This window comes from Trachemys scripta, chromosome 3, assembly GCF_013100865.1.
Source record: "Trachemys scripta elegans isolate TJP31775 chromosome 3, CAS_Tse_1.0, whole genome shotgun sequence".
In the NCBI taxonomy this organism is placed as follows: domain Eukaryota; kingdom Metazoa; phylum Chordata; order Testudines; family Emydidae; genus Trachemys; species Trachemys scripta.
This window is the reverse complement of record NC_048300.1, coordinates 95,127,545-95,140,276: the sequence shown is the minus strand read 5'-3', so window position 1 is coordinate 95,140,276 and position 12,732 is coordinate 95,127,545. Positions and strand designations below refer to the sequence as shown.

The following is a 12,732-nucleotide window of genomic DNA, read 5'->3' as shown; positions in this document are numbered from 1 at the left end:
TGGGACAAGTTGAGGATGTGAACGGCAGGGGAATCAGCGTTGGAGGGAGCAGAAGGTTAGAGAAGCCAGCTGGCAGGTTGGGGAACAGAGGCAGGGCCTCTAGTGGCGGGAGCTTCATTGAAGCTGTATTGCCCTGGCCTCACCCCACCCCTGAGCGCAATTCAGCGAGCGGGAGTGAGCGGCAGAGCCCCTAGGGGTCGCTGGTGTGGAAACAGCAGGCCCCCGGCGCGGCTGGGGAAGGAGGGAGCGAGCCAGCCAGCCAGCGCAGAGCAGCAGAAGGTGGCTGGCGAGGAGCGGGCTCGGGGGCGCAGACAACTTCGCTGCGAGTTGGAGCCGGCAGCCCGCGGTGCCTGGGCTGTAACCTGACACCGGGGAGAGAGCAGCGGCGGAGCGGAGGAGGAAAGAAGACCCCGAAAGGGGGTAGGATGGTGACCTCCTCCTCCGCCGCCTCCTCCGCCTAGCCGGACTCCGCGGCGGCGCCCGGGACTCGCGCTCCGAGCCGGGCTCGGGGCAGCCGGCCTGCCATGGGGAGGGGGCAGTTCGCTTGAGCTCCCGCTAACTTTCCCCCCGGGCGGGCGGAGCGGGGCAGGCGGATGGAGGATGCGCTGTCCCCGGCGGGCTGTGTGACCAGGGGGCGGCGGCGGGGACGATGAAGAAGCAGCCGCAGCAGCACAGCAACAGGGGCTGCCCGGAGCCCCGGCCCCATGTGGCCCCTTCAGCTGGAGGGGGGCCCGGACAGGGGGGTGCCTGGAGGAGGCGGCGGCCCCTCTCGCTGCTGCCTTTCCTCTCGCTCCGCGACTACGGCTTCTGCATGGCCGCCCTGCTACTCTTCTGCCTGGGCTCTCTCTTCTACCAGCTCAACGGGGGACCCCCGCACTTTCTGCTGGACCTGAGGCACTATCTAGGTAAGGGCGGCTGGCGGGAGAGAGGAGGGTGAATGCTGCGTGGGGAGCCCCCTCTACAGAGCTGGGAAGCTCGCGTGCCCGGTAGGCTCAGCCCACTCACCGTGGGGACTTGTTGCAGCTCCTGCTGCCTTGACGTGCCTCCCCTCCGTGGCGGCGGCAGGGGAGGATGGATGCCCTGCCGATCAGCCGGCTGAATAAGCATCGCGGGGCACTGCCGAGCCCAGTTGTGAGCGCGCGGAGAGCCAGGCTGAGCAAGGAGCAAGTGGCCCAGCGCACACGCTGTGCCAGGTTTGGCCCCCGCTTTGCTTCGTCGCTCGCCAGCAAGGGATCAGAAATTGGTCCCAGCTGGAAAATCTAGCGGCGTCCACTGTGGTGCAGAGCTGCGATGCTGATGCAGGCCTGGCTAGTTTAATTCTCTACTTCTCGAATACCCGGGCTTGCGAAGATATTTTTCACTTTTGTTCTACCGTTCAAAAAGAGAGGATCCTTTCTCGAGAATGTCTTGACCCCGGATTTCCTTAGGTTCAAGGACTGCACCTTCCTAATCCGTATTCCTAATAGTGTTCATTCAGGCTGAATGTTTCTCCGAAGAATGTGAACCTCTCTCAACTATGTGGCTAGGGGAAGCACAGGGGGTGAGGCTAAGCCTCTGGCTTCCTGAGTTGGAAAGAGGTGATTCCCTAGAAAAATAGACTTTTGGGTCGATGAGTGGAAGGAAAAGAAGTTTTGTGAAGAATTTGGGAAGTAAATGTGCAGGATTTTATATTCTGAGTTTGGGTAAGAGGCAGTGATGTATTGGTATAGTTCCCAAATAGAAGCTCAGTTTACACTCAACTGTGCTACTGGTTAGGGGTGGTTTTTATAAATACCTATGAGTTTGTGTTTAAAAAGCAGGGAGTAGGGGAAAGAATGATCAGAACGAACTTGCTGAGAAAATAGAGCTTTGGCAAAAGGTAGAGGACAGTGCACTGGAGACTATTTCTAAAATTTGAAACTAAATTAAGGCCTATGATGGTCTTTTATCTTGCCTTTCAAAACTGTATGGAGAAAGGGTTTATAAATCTATATCTCCACCACTAATTTAGATTAGAACTTGGAATTGCAAGTGAAAACTACAGTTATTGCCCTCCGGATATAAAATGTTGAAGTTCAGGCATAACAAGTCATATATTTTCATATTTGTAGTACAGAAATACTAGGAGTTGTTTTACGTTATAGAGGAGACAGGAATGAACAGGTATCTGAATACATTTAATATTCCGTTTATTCATGATGGAATAGATTTGTCTGTTTCTGAAGTTTGAGTGAGATTTTTAGGTTCAAAGCTTCTTTTATCTTTGATTGTAATGTTCCTTAGCAGTTTGGCCATTAAATTGCCAGGCTTATATAAGCATTTTTGAAATTTGCAGATCTTTGTCTAAAACATTTTGTGAAGAATGAAGGATAAAAAATACATTAATGATTTTTTTACTATAAGTGTTTCTCTTGTTAGTATGTTGTTGATTTGATCTTTGTCCCTTATTAAAGACGTCAGGAATAATTCAAATAAACTAAGCATTGTAGAAGGAGCCATTGATTTGCCCTCAGGAGGACCATATTCACTTTAAAACTAAAATACAAGAGTTGATGAGAAAGCTAACATGTTGTTCTTTGAGCATAAATTAAAACAGAAATGATCTGACTAAAACTGAAAAGTTTTCAGGCCCACATTTTAACGTCACTGAGGCTTTGATTGTGCAGGTAGGCACGTAAACAATTTCATGTGGTCTTGGTGATGTCAATGGAACTACTCACATGCAAGATCAAGGGACACGGTCAATTTTCAAACTACATTTCCAATCTGAAAATGTTGTAACAATCATTATTACAGGAAACAACTAAAGCTACTAGAACAGAAAAGGAATAGGGGACAAACATAGGTTTCGAATTTGTTTACTTGGTGCGTTTGACAGTGTTTTGCATAGTAAGTGTTATTGTTTTGTTGATCGGTTGCACTACTCTGGGGGGAGCTCATGGGCAGGCTTTTCCTCAGGCTCTGTAAGAGTGTTTGCAAGCAATACAGCCTACCAGAAATTGAAACTGAAAGTGAGACTGAAGAGGCAGCAGGCAGGTGTGTATTCGGAGAAATGGGAGAGTAGAGGCTGGGGATGGGCCTGATCAGGTTTTGTTTGGTCTTAGGCCTGACCAAATGACTTTTTTTTTAAAATGTCAAGATGTGCTATTTATTTGCCTATTTAAAAAAATATTAAGTGTGCCGGTAGCCATTAAACTTTTTTTATGGCAAAATTTCCTGCCATTTTTGGCCATAGCTTTCCTTTCCCTTATTGAACTGTACACAGAGCGGAGAAATATGTTTGAAAAAAAGCTGTGATGTCTTCCTGAGGGAGAAAGTGTCAATATGTGATAGTTCCTCTTTGCATAGTTGTCTTTCCACTTCTACAAAATATATTTGCAATGCTATGGGGGGAGGGATAGCTCAGTGGTTTGAGCATTGGCCTGCAAAACCCAGGGTTGTGAGTTCAATCCTTGAGGGGGCCACTTGGGGATCTGGGGCAAAATCAGTACTTGGTCCTGCTAGTGAAGGCAGGGGGCTGGACTCGATGACCTTTCAAGGTCCCTTCCAGTTCTAGGAGATGGGATATCTCCATTAATTATTATTATTATTATTATTATGTGGAAAAAATGGGCAGAGCATGGTGGATGTGGAGCTGTGCTAAACACTATGGTTCCTCCCATGACAACCTCATGCTTGAATTGACTCAAAAGGGAAAATTAGAAAGCTAGCATTAACTCCTGTTTTACATTCTAGGCCTGATTCCAGTTTTATGTCAGTGTGACTCCATTGGGATAAAACTCAAGTAAAAAAATAGTGAATCACAACTTGTGATGTGATTTTTAGAGCTACGGTGCAGCAGTGGGACAGTGTAATTGCTGATTCTGCCATGTTGCCAATGGACGAGGAGGAGGGGATTTAGATTTAGAGAGCATCAACTAGAGTTCCTTAATGTGAGTGAGGAGGATCCCCTGGCAGTGGGGAGATTAGATCTCCTAAATCCTGGTTAGTCCTGTGAATTTTGGGGGAAATGCTTGGGCTCTTTTTCCTTGGAGCTGCAGTAGTTTTGTGTTAAATTATTCCCCTTTGCATGCGCTTGCCTATGGAATGTTCATATGAATATTCTGTAGGCAATATAGCATGTGAAATATAATATCTACCTTAGTTGTTTTGCGTGATTGTTATTGCCATAGGATTAACTGTTTAATGGCCAATATGAAATGAGTACTATTGTGGGCTCAGTACTGTTTGCAGTACACACATTTTTATCACATTACTGAAACTGCTACCTCTGTTGGCACTAATTGGCATTCCTGTTGGCAGTCTCAAGGGAGAGACCAAGGATCTGATTGCATATGGAGCACTTCAGTGTCCAGGATGGCCAGTCTAGCTCTTTTTAACAAGCACTAAATTCTCTCTTGCTCACACTTTTCATTCCACCATAAATTTAAAATAGCCACTATTATTGTTGGACCTGCTAAAACTTGGTTTTATTGCTGTCCCCAGCCTTCCCATTTCTAAAAGCTGGTTCTTCAGCACAGTCTAATAATATCCGTAAAGCCATGCTGATAGGGTTTGATGCTATTTTAACATGAGAGGGGTACTCTGTAAATTTAAACTTTTTAAAATAAAAACACTTGGGGGAAAAAAAACAGTCTTTTGCCAAATGGAAAAGAACAAAGTCAATGATAAAAGAAGAGCTGTGTCTTACTTCTCTAAAAGTGAACAAACATTGGAGAAGAAAAATTCTAACTAAAAATTCTTGACAATGTCTCTTTTAATTTTACTTTTTGCACTTTACTGAAAACATTTAATATGTTTTAATTAGGGTTGTTGATTAATCGCATGTGCTTCAAAAAATAAATTACGATTAAAAAAATTAATCGCAATCAATTGCAGTTTTAATTGCACTGTTAAACAGTGGAATACGAATTGAAATGTATTAAATATTTTGGATGTTTTTCTACATTTTCAAATATATTGATTTCATTACAACAGGGAATACAAAGTGTACAGGGCTCATTCTATATTATTTTTATTACAAATATTTGCACTGTAAAAATTATAAAAGAAATAGTATTTTTTAGTTAACCTCATACAATATCCTAATGCAATCTCCTTATCTTGAAAGTGCAACTCAAATGTAGATTTATTTTGTTACATAACTGCACTCAAAAACAAAATAAGTCCTACAAGTCCACTCAGACCTACTTCTTGTTCAGTCAATCGCTAAGACAAACAAGTTTGTTTACATTTATGGGAGATAATGCTGCCTGCTTCTTATTTACAGTGTCACCTGAAAGTGAGAACAGGTCTTTGCATGGCATTTTTGTAGCTGACATTGCAAGGTATTTACATGCCAGATATGCTAAACATTCATATTCCCCTTCATGTTTCGGCCACCATTCCAGAGGACATGCTTTGATGCTGATGGCGCTCGTTAAAAAATAATGTGCTAATTAAATTTGACTGAACACCTTGGGGAAGAATAGTATGTCTCCTGCTCTGTTTTACTCACGTTCTGCCATATATTTCATGTTATAATAGCCAGTCTCAGATGATGACCCAGCACTGTTAATTTTAAGAATGCTTTCACTACAGATTTGACAAAATGTAAAGAAGGTACCAATGTGAGATTTCTAAAGACAAATACATCACTTGATGCAAGGTTTAAGACTCTGAAGTGCCTTCCAAAATCTGAGGGGGATGAGGTGTGAAATATGCTTTCAGAAGTCTTAAAAGAGCAACACTCCTATGTGGAGACTACAGAACCCGAACCACCAAAAAAGAAAATCAACCGTTTGCTTGTGGCATCTGACTCAGATAATGAAAATGAACATGCATCAAGTCTTCACTGTTTTGGATTGTTATCGAGCAGAACCCTTCATAAGCATACATGCACGTCCCCTGGAATGGTGGTTGAAGCATGAAAGGACATGGGAATCTTTAACATACCTGGCATGTAATGTGTCTTGCGACGACAGCTACAACAGTGCCATGTGAACACCTGCTCTCACTTTCCACTTACATTGTAAACAAGAAGAGGGTAGCCTTATCTCCTGCAAATGTAAACAAACCTTTTGTCTGAGTGACTGACTGAACAAGAAGTAGGACTGAGTGGACTTGTAGGCTCAAAAGTTTTACATTGTTTTATTTTTGAATGCAGCTATTTTTATACATAATTCTACATTTGTAAATTCAACTTTTATGATAGAGACTGCACTACAGTACTTGTATTAGGTGAATTGAAAAATACTATTGCTTTTGTTTTTATAGCACAAATATTTGTAATCAAAAATAAAATGAGCACTGTACACTTTATGTCCTGTTATAATTGAAATCAATATATTTGAAAATGTAGAAAACATCCAAAAATATTTAAATGGTATTCTATTATTTAACAGCGTGATTAAATGTGATTAATTACGATTAATTTGTTAAGCATGAGATTAATCACGTTTAATTTTTTTAAGCACTTGACAACCCTAGTTTTAATAATGTCTCAGTAATAATGACAATCTGTACTATACCTGCCCGTCAGCCTTCCTAGCTTTAAAAAATGTTTTTCTTTCCCCTTACAGTTTTCCCGTTTTTTATGTCTTTCACATGCTAGCTAGTAAAACAGTAAAAGTGACTATACACAAAGTGCTGTGAAATTCACAAAATAAACAAAGTAGAGGAAAAATATTTTCTCCAACTTTTTCAATCTTTTCCATTTCTGTGGCAATATTACATGTTCTTTATTACAATGGAAAGTATACAATTTTCAGACTGAAGTTATTTTGAGTTGACATGTTCCTTTAAGACTCTACCAATAAAAGTCCCATCCATTCTTCATTATAGGCGTTAATGGGGGGGACAGGACATATTTCTTATTCCTGTATTAAAAATCTGATGAAATGTATTTCTCTGTTATGAGCATCTATTTATTAGAGGAGGGAAGAAAGTCTCCCCCCCCCTTTTTTTTTTTTAAAGGGACAGTGTCAGAGTTGGTATGGCAAAAATGAAACCCACCCATTGTGTTTTGGATCATCTCATAAGTGTACGTCTAAATTATTGTCCAGGACTTTCAACCTTCTAAGGCCCAAATGTGCAGAAGAGACCTCAAATGAGTTGGTCAAACTAACTGGTCTGACACTTACCTTTAAGGAGCTATGTGTATAATTAATGTATGTGCTTGTTTATCTGCTCTCTTCTTACATTGAAGCAGAACAATGATACGTAATAGAATCTCATTTTTCAAAGTGCTTTTTTAAACAAAAAAAAAAGATGAATACAGCAGTGAGAATATCTTAGGTACAGATAAAATATGCTTTTGTGTAACTCTCACACTACTGATTGTGGATATAGGTCTGTGTGTGTGTTTGTTTTGTTTGTGTGTTTAATTGAACCAACTTTGTAGAAATATTGATTTTACTAAGTAGTTAACAAGACAATCTGAACAGATTGAATTAAAACTGCTGTGTTCTTTTCTATTTCAAGAACTTTCTTCACTCTCTAAATGGATAATATTTCTTTGGTGGCTTTGAAATGCTTTGATTTTTAAATTGATTTTAAGGATTTATTACAAAGATTACCATAAACTCGTTAATTGCTGTGTTTGTAGAATCTGAATATCTAAAAACTTTAGCACAAAGCCTTGGGGAAAAAAATGTGATACCTAGTCAAAAATCTGTACCTGATATTTATCTTAATTTATTTTCCACTTCTTTGGGCATTGTTTTGTACTGAGAACATGAAGGTATTTTGTTTAACTAGAATGTGTCTGAAGTTTAATTCATTTTACCAACCTCTCAAAGTTAAGATGAGTTTTGAGGGAAAAAAACAAATGTACCTCATCTCAAATAGTTTCTTTTTTAAGGCTGTGTAGGAATATTGTTTTCCATGCATTAATTACTTGCTCATCGTTCACAAATTGTCCACTTGTAAAATAAAGCTTAAAATGAAGTTTTAGAATATGATACATTTACAACTTTACATTCAGCATTTGCAAACAGATAATAGGAACAAGTAGAGTGTCTTTATTTGTTTCATGAGTGACTTCAGTTTTTATGGGGAGTACTGTCTTTTAGATAGCCAAGGTAACAGTTAAGTTACTATCAGTTCTAACAATAATAACTTGGGGTCATGAGTGTATTTTGATGGCATTCTAAAATAGCATTTTCTGTTTGGAATATTGAATGGTGTGTGTTGGGAGATATACTGGGAAAGCACTACCCATGAACAGGTATTGAGGTATGTATGCAGCTGTGTATACTTCTCCATATTTCCTATCAGTGACCTTAACTGTGATCTTGAAAGGATTTATTCTTCTCCAAGTGAAAATCAGTGTAACTTTCATCCTTTTCAGGAGTCTACTCAGTGTGACTTCTGTCATTAGTATCAGATTATATGACAGGAGTGATATATATGATAGGAAAGGATTGATGGCCTAATGGTTAGGACACTAGCCTGGGACTTGGCAGATTTCCTGTTTGGCCACAGACTTCTTGTGTGACCTTGGGCAAGTTGTTTATTCTCTCTGTCTCAATTCTCCATCTATAAAATGAGCATAGAAGCACTTCACTGCTTCGCAGAAGTGTTTTGAAGATAAATGCATTAAAGATTGTTAGGTGCTCAGGTTCTACAGCTCTGAGGGACATATAAGTATTTAAGATATATAAATATTTGTAGTATGGGCCATAGTCACCTCAGGATTCTGGTCCTACCTAAAGCAGATGGCAGTGGTACTTCAGATAAGGCACAGGTTGTGTTTTAAGATGGGACTTGGAGCACTGATTTTGTATTAATTTATCTCCAAGTATTTACCCTTTTTAATGCTGGCATAGTAAACTTTCAACATAATTGCTTTTAGCAAGTTTACTAATCAAGTATTTGATATAAATAACCTCTGAAATCCAATTATGGGGCTTGAATCTGTTCTCTGATATGGACCTATGCAAGCGGAGTGGAATTTTGTGTATCTGAGGGCATAATGATGTCACTTACCTTCTGTTCCTGTTGGTGCTTTGTGTGACTTCCCTTGCAAAATGAGTAATACAATAAAAAACCACCTCAGTTCATTGTGTTGCTCTAAGCCTCTCTTCCTCCATCAATAACTGGCAGGCACTCTAATAGTAGCTGAAGAATATGCAAGCCAAAATGAAGCAAGAAAGTGTCAGGGGGAAAGTGCCCCTGGATTAATGGACTAACTTTCATATTCTCGTCTGAATTTATGTTGGTTTGGGATTTTTTGCCTTTACTTATGGTGTCAGAAAGAATGATGTACATTTAAAACTGCCAGAGAGGGAAGCTGTGTAAGTACAAAGGCTTCAATACATGATGCTCTGTGGGGAAACAAAGTCTGCTTGATATGCTGAATCATAGCATGTGATAAGTATATCCCTTTTGGTTTTCCTACTGCACTGACTCCTGAGATTGGTCAAAGTCATAGTTTATTTTGAAGTTTTTGAATGAAACTAGGCACTTAATTAATTTCAGAATCTGTATGTGAGTGTATGGTGGGAGAAGTCAGTGGTCATAATTTGTTTTATTGCAAACGAAACTACACTTTACCTACCTACCTACCTACCTTCACAAGGATGACTCATTCCAGGGGGATTTGGAGTTCTTGGAATTTTGGGGGATGTGTGAACTAGGTCAACAAACTAAGAGCTAAATTTCAACTTTTGCAGAAGAACTTAAAGTACACCATGACTGACATTTGAACCTCCCTCCCCAATATTAATTTTTCATACTCATTTTACATTTTTCTTCTTCGTGTACTTCTGTGTTTCCTGACTCCAGGTGGGATCAGAGGTTGAAATGCTTCAGATGAGACTGTATTATAAAATAATAAATATTAATAAAAAAGAAAGTGTCCTGATCAATGTTTCTAGTTTGACTAAGCACAGGAAGTACTGGTAATCACGAGTGTTTATTGCAAGATCTTACCTCCATTTTTCAAGCCCAACAGGTTTGGATACTTACTATAAAGTATCTAGATAGAACATAGGCGCTGACTCCATGGGTGCTTCAGGGCTGGAGTGCCCATGGAAAAAAAATAGTGAGCACCCACCAGCCCCAGCTGTTTTTCGGCTCTGGGAGGACAGAGAGCAGCAAGATGGCAGCGTGGGGCCAGGAAGTGGCGGAGTGAGGGGGAAAAGTAGGAGTGGGAAGAGGTCGAGCAAGATCTTGGGGGATTGGGGACAGAACGAGGCTGGGGTCTCAGGGGAGGGGGCAAAACGGGGGAATAGGCAGAGCCAGGGCAGAGCCTTGGGGGAAGGTGCGGGGTGGGGTTGGTGTCTTGGGGTGGAGCACCCCTGGGGAAAACTAAAAGTCAGCACCTGTGATCTATAACCTCGGGTTTTTATCTAAACCTTCATCCACTGCCAGTGTTTATACATTGTTAACTGTAAAAAGAACAGGAGTACTTGTGGCACCTTAGAGACTAACAAATTGATTGGAGCATAAGCTTTCGTGGGCTACAGCCCACTTCATCAGATGCATAGAATGGAACACACAGTAAGAAGATATTTATACATACAGAGAACATGAAAAGGTGGAAGTACCCAGATCAACTGTAAGAGGCTAATTAATTAAGAGAAGCTATTATCAGCAGGGGAGAAAAACTTTTGAAGTGATAATCAAGATGGCCCATTTCGGACAGTTGACCCAAACGTGTGAGGATACTTTAACACGGGGAAATAGATTCAATTAGTGTAATGACTGAGCCATTCCCACTCTCTGTTCAAACCTAAGTTAATGGTATCTACGTTTGCATATTAATTCAAGTTCAGCAGCTTCTCGTTGGAGTCTGTTTTTGAAGCTGTTAACTGTTGTTGTGACCCACTAGTGGCTATTCTACATACAAAGATCAGTCTACTACTGTTGACAGCTGGGGGAGGCATTACTCCTTTAGCTTAGGTGGAAGAAGTTTGTGCTTCTAGTGCCAAAAGTCCTAGATTCAAATCTCTTGTTAACTCACTGCCCACTCTTATTGCTCCATCATTCCTGGGTGTTGGGGGGTTGGGGGGGATAGAGAGAGCTGAGTTACACAAAGCCTATAAGTAGAGCCAACAGAGTTAAAAACTACACTACATACACATAAATCAGTGTATGCAGGCATACATAAGAAAATGAACTATAAAACTTTTATTCTGGACTGAAATAATTTTAGATATGTTTACAACCAGTGCTAGCCTGATTCCCATAGCTCAAGCATTATAAAGATTTATTTATCTATTTTTTCCCCCACTTCATATTATTTCACTTTGAGAAGAGTAAAAGAAGGCAACCGCTATTTTCTTGTCTGCAACTGAACTCTTATTTTTGATTGCCATTCTGCAATTATTAAGTTATAGCTGCTGTCTGATTTTTTTTTTTAAAAAAAGGTTAGTTTGTTGCTGGTGAAGTTTTGTAAGTACAGTCATCTTCAGCAAGTGATGCTACAATGTGTTGGACTACATAATCAGAAGGCATATTCCACTCTGTCTATTCCCTTGTGCCTCATGAGCTGTGCAGCCATGGCCCCCAGTTGAACCAGGGGCGAGCCTTCCTCTCCTCCACCCTGGGCTGGAGGTTGCATTGAATCTGTAATAATGTGATTCTGAGACAGCATTGAGAACTCTTTGTGGGCTTGAAGGGAGATGAGACAGTGAATGGTGCATCCTCAGAACTCTGCCTATTATCCTTGCCTAGGTGTGTATGGAACATGCTGAGGCACAAAGAAAAGTTCCTGCAGAGTCAGGTGGGGGTGAAACTGTCTTGGCTCAACCTACATTCTCCCCTCCCCCCCAAAAAAGGGGGTGAAGAAGTGGCCGTTTTTCTGTCTGTGGCCAAAAGTAATAGGATGATTTGTTTTTGTTTTAGGCAGTTCTATGGAACACTTTCCATAGTATTTGGGTACCTATGAAAAAAATTGGCGGACATGCACTAACTAGAGGCCTGGGCCTACCAATGAGAGGTCTATACAAAAGATGGTGCAGGGAGGAGAGCCACCTGTGAGATCCAAGTGCAACAACTGCAGTTCCTCAGCTGTTCCTCATAATTCTAGCTTTCCTAAGAAGCTGCAGTATGATACTGAATGACATATGCCAATTTAATTGCTGCCATTCTTCTATCAGTTTCATTCTGTGGCTGTTTAGAATGTATTGACAGCTTTTCTAATCTTTCTTAGATCCTTCTATGGCTCCCATTACTGCAGAATTTTTTCTGGGTGCCCTTTGACACTGCATTTGAGGGTTGGGGGAGCAAACTCTTCTATGTAGAAAGAAGATGAAGTGCATGGATTTACACGTAAGAGAGTAGAAGCATGACAAGCCTGTTGACATTACTGCTTGTATTTCAGAAACAGACATTCTAATGTTTATCAAAATGTCCCGTTAATCATACATATAATAATTTGGAGAGACAGTCATTATGAGAATATAGGGCAATAACCGATGATATTTCTAAAGAACTAGTGCAGTGTTGAGGGGGGGAAAAAATCTCAACAACAATGTTGAACTGAAGTGCCTGAGTGGTATATTTCACTGCCAGGTGGGTCAGCTGGTCAAGTGAAGGGTTCCTGTCTAGTGCACCTGCTCCAGAGCAAGGATGTTAACATAACCTCACACTTTTATGCCACGTCTCCAAGTTGTTAAAAAATGTTGGTCATATTTTTCAGAATAATCTGTCTGCAATCCTCTGGACTGCAGATACATATTTGATTACTATTGCTGCAGAGATGTGTGGGATTAGATACGAATGAAAGAAGGCAGTGCTAAATCCTAAAAGGATGATTTTTAAAAAGAA

General features: G+C 40.8%; 1 protein-coding gene across 1 annotated transcript in view; it reads left to right on the top strand.

Moving 5' to 3' along the window:
- The first annotated feature begins 230 nt into the window (after positions 1-230).
- UST (uronyl 2-sulfotransferase) overlaps positions 231-12,732 on the top strand; it is a 276,029-nt gene continuing 263,527 nt past the window's right edge. Inside the window, exon 1 of the mRNA XM_034765450.1 lies at positions 231-905. Within this exon, the coding sequence (XP_034621341.1) occupies positions 650-905 (256 nt within the window). The 5' untranslated portion in view covers positions 231-649. The remainder of the gene's footprint in view (positions 906-12,732) is intronic.